The 8864-nt window shown below is 37.8% G+C and overlaps 1 protein-coding gene across 1 annotated transcript; it reads right to left on the bottom strand.

Moving 5' to 3' along the window:
• Positions 1 to 853: 853 nt before the first annotated feature.
• LOC109615460 lies at positions 854 to 8346 on the bottom strand. Its single transcript, XM_034292474.1, has 6 exons — positions 7566 to 8346; positions 1941 to 2045; positions 1721 to 1832; positions 1494 to 1552; positions 1096 to 1367; positions 854 to 992 (listed from the first exon to the last, which is right to left on the bottom strand). The coding sequence occupies exons 1-6, from the start codon at positions 7629 to 7631 to the stop codon at positions 887 to 889; spliced, it is 720 nt and encodes a 239-aa protein (XP_034148365.1). The 5' UTR covers positions 7632 to 8346; the 3' UTR covers positions 854 to 886.
• Between the last annotated feature and the right edge of the window lie 518 nt (positions 8347 to 8864).

Raw genomic sequence — 8864 nt, 5'->3', positions numbered from 1 at the left:
AATAGGAAATTCACCAGTTTCCTAAAAGATCCCACTGAATAAACTTAAGCTATTCAAAAACATGTATTTAAACCTCCATTAAAGCCTTCTTCAAATACACTTGTACATGAATGAGACAAGCCTGAAAGTCAATGTAAATAAAATATTTATCTTAAAAGATACACTTACAAAGCTCTCAATGCTTCGGCCAACATGCAGGGACCCTCACCACGCCACCGTGGAAGTGCGGCTCCACTCCAAGCCCTGTCAGCGGCACAGACCTGCCCCCACTGCAACAAAAAAAAATCCTAAAGGGAACACTACTCTTAACATAAGGGTACCAACATTTGTTCCACATCTGTAAGTATCCCTTTAAGGACCTGCCCTTACAAACATATCCTGTGGTATTCCTGTTGTAATATCCTGTCATATTCCAGTGGTGTTTTTCCTGTAGTAAGTAGATTTTGTATGTGGTATTTTGGGACAATTGTGGTATTATGTGGTATACCTGTGGTTCTTCACTGTGGTGCTAGGACTTTGTGTGGTATTTTGGGACATTCTACCACAGGATTCCTGTGGCACAAAACATATATTATTGTGGTAGTATGTGGTATTCCTGTGGTTAATTCCTGTGATACTAGGATCTTTTTGTGTTTTTTTGGGACATTTACCAAAAAATATGTTCTGGTATACAATACTACAATACAACAATATTGTGTGGTAAATATTAAACACCTATCCTGTGGTAATAACTAAACCTGCTATTCTAACCTATACATAAAAAAAAAAAAAAAAAAAAAGCAATGTTGAATGCTTAATAATATTCTTTATTTTTGTTACCTGCACACCAACTGGTACTAACACAGACAAACACATTACTGTTCTTTACAGATTTCCCCACCCCACCTTAATCTGGATTTTGTTCTTTGCAGAGAAGTTTCCTTTCATTTGATAATTTATTTCTTGCAGCTTCTTTTAAAGTCCAACCCCCGGATGTATACTCATTACTTTCGCTGAAAGTAATGGAGGAAACAGAAATCAGAATAGAATGCAACAAGCAGTGATTTGAGGAGATACATTTGACTTTAAATTAAATATAGGCTTACTATAACTTACAAAAATATGGCATCCATCTTAATCTTGTCAAGCTGTGGTGCTGGCAGGACTCCAGCATTGGCATTTGAACTTCCACCAGTCAAAGAGTGGCTTGCCATCTCATGTCGTGAAAATGCTTGGGACATCAAATCTTGCAGCAACCTTTGGGAGGTTTTTGTGGGTATTAATGGTGTAGGGCAGGATGTCATTGTTGGTTGCGGGCAGGAAGCTGCCATTGGAATTATGCAGGTACTCGGTGGTGGTTGGTAGACAACAGATGTCCCTTCACAATTCTGAATATGAGATATAATCATTATTAATATATTTAAGGTAAAGTAAAGTTGGAACAAATTTGATCAACACCTTCTTTAAACCACATTTCTTATTATTTCTTGTAGACAAGCAAAACAGAAAATGACTTTGCTGTCCCCTTGTTTTTGCTTGAGCCTCTTTATTTCTAACAGCAACCCAGGGATTTCTAAAGAAAGAGAAAATACATTATGAAACTCAGAACATACCTTTAACACTTTAGAACCCATAGCAGCCATTGTAACTTAGTTTATTATAAATATAAAAATATACACTGAACTTACAATACATTATTTTCTTTTCGCTCCTAAATCTGGTCTGACCGACAGGTAAGTACCTTTGAGAAGATTCTGCAGGGATGTGGTCTCCTCCTTTTCTCTCACTAATTCTTGCACTTTTTTTTGCAATTGAAGATTCTCCTTTCTTAACATTTCGATTTCAGTTAAAGTCTGAAGGTGACAACAATAATTGTTAAGGACTTATATAAAATGTACCTTTAAATAGTTTAACTCCTTACATTGTGGTAAAATGTAAAACATTCAATACAATTATCTTACTGCTGTCTTTTCTTCTTTTTGTTTATTGAGAAGTTGTTGCTGATGCTGATCCACCAGATTCTTCTCACACGACAAGGTCTTCTTGTTCTTTTTTGGTAATTTCAGCTAAATACAAAACAATTATCACAATTAGATGTACAGTGGATATAAAAAGTCTACACACACTAAAATGGCAGGTTTTTGTGATGAAAAAGAACGAGACAAAGATAAATCATGTCAGAACTTTTTCCACCTTTAATGTGACCTATAACGTGAAAAATTAAATTGAAAAACAAACTGAAATCTTTCAAGGTCAAACATGAAAGATATATATTTTTTTCAATTATTTAGTTTTGTGTATATATCGTTTTACTGTTTTCTAAATTAATCTGAGGGGGTGGGGGCCGCATGCGGCCCGTGGGCTGCCAGTTGCCCAAGCCTGTGTTAGATTATGTAGGTGCAGCGATGTCCATAGTACTAAAACACTGTGAAGATTGGTCGATAGATAGGCAGACTTCATCCTTGTGCCGGTGACTCTCATATGGTTTAATTGCGGAAGATAGCACTGAGGCCTAAGATTTATATACACAGGCCACCACTGTTGTCGATACAGTTGTGCTTATAAGTTTGCATACCCTGTCAGAAATTGTGAAAATTTGGCATTGATTTTGAAAATATAACTGATCATGCAAAAAAACTGTATTTTATTTAAGGATAGTGATCATATGAAGCCATTTAATTTCACAAATTTGTTTGGCTCCTTTTTAAATCTCAATGATAACAGAAATCACCCAAATGTCCCTGATCAAAAGTTTACATACACTTGTATGTTTGGCCAAGACACACAAGGAGACCCACACAGATTAAAATGGCAATTAAAGGTTACTTTTCCACACCTGTGGCAAAGTTTTTTGCAAAGTAGTGTCTGTGTATAAATAGTCAATGAGTTTGTTAGCTCTCACGTGGATGCACTGAGAAGGTTAGGTACTGAGCCATGGGGAGCAGAAAAGAACTGTCATAAGACCTGCATAACAAGGTAATGGAACTTCATAAAGATGGAAGAGGATATAAAAAGATATCCAAAGCCTTGCAAATGCCAGTCAGTACTGTTCAATCACTTATTAAGAAGTGGAAAATTCAGGGATCTCTAGATACCAAGCCACGGTCAGGTAGACCAAGAAAGATTTCAGCCAAAACTGCCAGCAGAGTTGTTCGGGATACAAAGAAAAACCCACTGGTAACATCAGGAGGAATACAGGATGCTCTGGAAAAAGACGGTGTGGTGGTTTCAAGGAGCACAATACGACAATACTTGAACAAAAATAAGCTGCATGGTCGTGTTGCCAGAAAGAAGGCTTTATTGCACCAATGCCACAATAAAGCCCAGTTACAATATGCCCAACAACATCTTGACACACCTCACAGCTTCTGGCACACTGTAATTTGGAGTGACGAGACAAAAATAAATCTTTATGGTCACAACCATAAGCGCTATGTTTGGAGAGGGGTCAACAAGGCCTATAATGAAAATAATACCATCCCCAGTGTGAAGCATGGTGATAGCTCACTGATGTTTAGGGGGTGTGTGTGCTCTAAAGGCATGGGGAATCTAGTGAAAATTGATGGCAAGATTAATGAAGCATGTTATCAGAAAATACTAGCAGACAATTTGCATTCTTCTGCACGAAAGCTGCGCATGGGACGCTCTTGAATTTTCCTGCATGCACGTCAATGACCCTAAGCACAAGGCCAATTTGGCCCTCCAGTGGTTACAGGAGAAAAAGGTGAAGGTTCTAGAGTGGCCATCATAGTCTCCTGACATTAATATCATCAAGCCACTCTGGGGAGATCTCAAACGTGAGGTTCATGCAGCACGACCAAAGACTTTGCATGACCTGGAGACATCTTGTCATTTTTTTCTTTGTTGCCATGTTTAGTTTTATGATTGTGCCAATTTGCTATAACCTACAGTTGAAAATGAATCCTATAAGAAATGTTTTGCCTGGTCACTCATATTTTCTTTACAAATGGTACATATACTATCAATTATCCAAGCGTATGCTATCTTTTGAGCACAACTGTATATAACTTGACTGTTGCATTCACGTTTCAGCTAACACAGTTTCACATTAGTGCCTTCCAGTATTTTTGGGACTCACAGATTCTTCAAAAAGTTCAACATCCCTTAATCTTTTCGGGACCACCAACGCCCTCTTGGATGGATCAGACCTCTTACGGACAATGTCCGTCCGTTTACCCGTCAGCCGGTCCCTCGCCTCTAAAAGTTTGGGATCCACCCTGGATGCTATATACAATAATAAATAAGTTAGCCTAGATGTGTCTAATTATGGATAATTCATGGAATAACTAGTTTTGATCAAGAGCTGCTGTTGTATTAAAGAGTATAATTTGGTGTGGCAACACTTATTTAGTTTATTTGTCAAATGCACTGAACAACACAGCGTAAACCTCCTAAATGAAATTCTTGTGACATGGCACCCGACAACTACACATTGAGAGTTAAGAAGAATTTATTAGAATAAATATAGCCAAACAAAAAAAATAAAGCAACACTATACAATAGCAGCAGTTTAAAAAAAGAGTACTATAAACTAGCTGCAATCTGGGTAGTATTATTGAACATTATAGATTTGGCAAGTATGGCAATAATATACATAATGTAAACTAGCAGCAATGTGGTAGAATTATTGAATATTATAGATACATATGAGTGAATAAGCTCATGAATGGTGCAATAGCGCACTACAACTATGTAGTGCGAATTAAGAAGAAAAATATATATACAGCAAAAATATAGCGAGAAGTTAAAGCAATATACATACTGTAGACTGGCAGCAGTTTAAAAAGAGTACTGTAAACTAGCAGTAATATTGGGAGCGGTACTGAAATTCCTATGACATACTATAAGAACTATAAGTACCTAGTAAATAAACAGATGATGAAATAATACCTGTGGAAATATTAACTTTTTCCAAACAACTGCCATTTACGCAACTTCCTAAGATAGACTAAAACGTGTACTAAGTTTTGTTTTCTGAAATCAGAATAGAAATACCTGTTACTGTTTACAAGTAACAGCCATTTAAGTGGCCAATGGTATTTTTCGAAGATTCTATGGAATGTTCGCTGACCAGAACCTTATTTTCGAAATAATCTCTTACAAATAGCATTTGGTCTTCCATAATAAGGAAAGATTTAAACAAGTTAAAATATGAATACAATATCATCATCATCATCATCATCATCATCTTCTTCCGCTTCATCCGGGGCCGGGTCGCGGGGGCAGCAGTCTAAGCAGGGATGCCCAGACTTCCCTCTCCCCAGACACTTCCTCCAGCTCTTCCGGGGGGACACCGAGGCGTTCCCAGGCCAGCCGGGAGACATAGTCCCTCCAGCGTGTCCTAGGTCTTCCCCGGGGTCTCCTCCCGGTGGGACGGGACCGGAACACCTTCCCTGGAAGGCGTTCCGGAGGCATCCGAAACAGATGCCCAAGCCACCTCAGCTGACCCCTCTCGATGTGGAGGAGCAGCGGCTCTACTCCGAGCTCCTCCCGGGTGACCGAGCTTCTCACCCTATCTCTAAGGGAACGCCCAGCCACCCTGCGGAGAAAGCTCATTTCGGCCGCCATGAATACAATAATTTTATTTATTATGTATTCCCCAAACCTTATTAATTTAATAAAATTATGAATACAATAATTTTATTAAATTAATAAGGTTTGGGGAATACATTGTCTCATATAATTTGTCTCAATAGCATAACCATATTCAAATAGATTGCATTATCTAACTATTTAATTCATACAAATTTTAAATTTAAAAAAATAAAAAAAATAAAAAAAGTTTTATTTAGTATTTTCACAAGCCCTAAACATGTCAAAGCCATGAGAGTTATGAATCAAATATGCTTACAAGCTGCTATGCAGGATGTATGTGATAAGGAAAGGAAAACATAAGTGTTAGAAACATCCAGGAGATGCAGTTTTTAAAAGTAACTGCAGCTAACAGTAGTGACTGTGCAGCTGATGGTTGGTTGGCGAACAATAGGAAGCAGGCCCTAAAAGAAGAGACCAGCAGGAATTGAGGAAGATAAGGCAATTGGAGGGTGGAGTTTGTCTAGGATGGGGCAATGGGAGGTCAGGGAGAGAGGCTGGGTAGCTGGCAGACCTAGGGAGTGTCAGTAAGCAAGTGTCAACACCATCAACACCGTCAACACCATCACCATCCATCTTTACCTAGATACATAAAATATATAACAGTACACTGTAGTTTCTTTGTTCCATGAATCTATAACACTTTGAAAACACATTCACATGTTGCTTGTGTCTAAATTGGCTCAAATCTCTTGGATAAAAGCATCAGGGAAAGTGATAAAGGAAGTGGAAAAAAACAATGACATTATCATGAGCACAATTTGGATTTAGTAATGTAATAGTAAACTACCTAAGTACAGTAGCAGTGTCTTACTGTGTAGTAGAAATATAATTGTCAGAATAGAAAACCAGGTCAGTCTGAAGATGACTGTAACTGTTGCCTGATTTGTAGGCATATTTTACATTGATGGCAGCTAGTTATGTATAATCAGACATGCTTTTTCTAAAACAATATTTACTTCATAGTGACGCAATTACATGATACACACCTCATAAATTAGATATGCAAAACTTTAGAAGCAAGATTTAACAAGCAAGCCAGCGCTCTGAAAAATAAAGTGAATTAAGTTTTTAGCTTGCGGCTTTGGTATAACTTGCTAAGTTTAGTATATTTACTTTCACAAACTGGTGACACTTAACTTTGTTATCGACCCATTGCTGTTCACAATTTTGTTTGTGCATTTAAACATCGTCATATAGAGAAATAGCCACATATTTATTCAGAAACGGTGTAAGTTGGTAGTGTTGAAGTCTAACACTTCCCCCGAGTTGGTTTGTTGGAAAGGAGAATAAAACACTAGGAGTCAGGTCAATTATCATACCGTATATTCCGTTTATTACAAAAGCTTTTGGAGACAAGGTGTCGCTGCACAATGTCTAAGGATCAACAGTCAAAACATAATTTTATACTTCCACTATGCCCAAAAGATAGAGGCGTTAAGTTACAAAGCAAGTGTGCCATTGGCCCAATCCCAGTTCTATTCCTTATAGGATAACTGCAAGTACCCCCTTGCCCCTCTTGCGGTTTCTGTGTTGTCTGTCCGACTATGTGTGTGTGTCTCTGACCTGTGACCTGTTTCTCACAAGACAGACATACTAAATCTTTCTCTCCCCGGCAACTGCTTGAACAGGGTTTCCTATTCCCCTACTTGCTCCTTCAGTTTCAGCTCATATTACAAACAATTAATATTTTGTTTCATTGGTTACAACAGCTTACAAAAGTTCACTAACTTATACAATCAATACATCTACATTGGTTACAACAGCTTACAACAGTTCACTAACTTATACAATCAATACATCTACAGTAGCTACTGTAGTTAGAGCAGACCAAAGCTTCTGTCAAGCTAACTTAGCAAACGTCAATGTGGTAGTTGTTAAGCGCTGAAAATCTACTTATTTTTAAATAGTTTCATCTATCAAGTGACACTATTAGTAAATTACTGTAATAAGTAATTTTATATCTTCCTTACCTCAAATGATTGACTTTGCGCATCAAATCTGCGAAAGCAAGACTCCAGACCCATTCTTCTGACCATGGTCTAAAATTACCACTTACTCCATAACATTTGGGGCTGAATAAAAAGGTTCCCGCTGACAATGCACTAATCAATTAGATCAGTTTGCAGCTTATGTTGTCAAGTACTTACGGACGTTTTCAGATAAGAAATATGTGATTGTATAGCAGAGGATTAGGATTTAGGATTCGCTCTGGCTGGAAAGGGTTAACGAGAGAACTTTACCTAATCCTAGCCACGTATGGTATGGCGTTGTGCCCAGTTTTCCGCTGGGCCAATTCGCCTGTACCTCCGTACAAGAGTCCCATTCCTTGTTGTTAAATTTGAATTAAATTTCCTCATAGCCTTCAATGAATGTGGTTTTGCCTATCTGTACTTCTCCAAAAACACAAAACATCCTACTGACCATTAATTTCCAGCCGCAGTTTGACTTCACCGTGTAGTCAACAAGAAATGGTCTCGCGACTCAAAGCTTGCGATCTTTCCTGCTCATTTTGTGGCTAAGGCTTGACTGCTGTCCCATTTGTGAATGTATAAAGAAGACTAAGCCATTCATCATGGATCAGGATCAGGAAGCTGAGACACCACAGAAGAAAAGAGGGCGATATAAAATGTATTTAAGAGGGAATACACGGATACCTCGCCAAACTCAACATAATTGGTTATCCCCAAACCAACTGGCAGTGGTATGTTTTAATTTATATGTGTGCAATAGATACTCTACTAGCAAGCTACACCTTTCTAATTTGAGCATTATTGTTTTACCCTTATGGCAGCTAAAAACTAACCGTAAAAAATTTACGGAAAGGAACAGAGATTCTAGTTTATTATTGTCTGCTAGTTTCTTAAAATTGATAATTGTATAGCAAATACATTTTATTTGATGTCTGACATTATGTTTCTAAATTAATCAGGAGGAATCACAGAAGAAAAGGGGAAGATATAAAGTCTATCTAAGAGAGAATTCCGTAAAGATCCCTCGCCAAACTCAACATAATTGGTCATCTTCAAATCCAACAAATAGTTGTACCTACCAATCTACAACAATAGTTGCACCACTGGATTAAATGTGTTAAATATGCTTCACATCTTATCAAGCAGTGTCTTAGGTATTATATTTTTATAAATATATGTGCCTGCCAAATTCTGCAAATTACAGACTTCATATCTACTTTTTATCCTATAGCAGGAAACTGAACTGACAGAAGACCCTCAACTGACAGAAGAAAGAGAGCAGGATAGAGAACTGGCATG

The sequence above is a fragment of the Esox lucius genome, chromosome 5, assembly GCF_011004845.1.
Source record: "Esox lucius isolate fEsoLuc1 chromosome 5, fEsoLuc1.pri, whole genome shotgun sequence".
NCBI lineage: Eukaryota > Metazoa > Chordata > Actinopteri > Esociformes > Esocidae > Esox > Esox lucius.
The sequence above is the reverse complement of the archived record's forward strand: the minus strand, read 5'-3'. Positions and strand labels throughout refer to the sequence as shown.

Coding starts and splice junctions, on each gene's coding strand:
- LOC109615460 (XM_034292474.1), bottom strand. CDS start 7,631: ATGGTCAGAAGAATGGGTCTGGAGTCTTGCTTTCGCAGATTTGATGCG. Junction 1,833..1,940: donor AAAAAGAAGAAAAGACAGCA/GTAAGATAATTG, acceptor TGTCACCTTCAG/ACTTTAACTGAAATCGAAAT. Junction 993..1,095: donor AAGATGGATGCCATATTTTT/GTAAGTTATAGT, acceptor CATTACTTTCAG/CGAAAGTAATGAGTATACAT.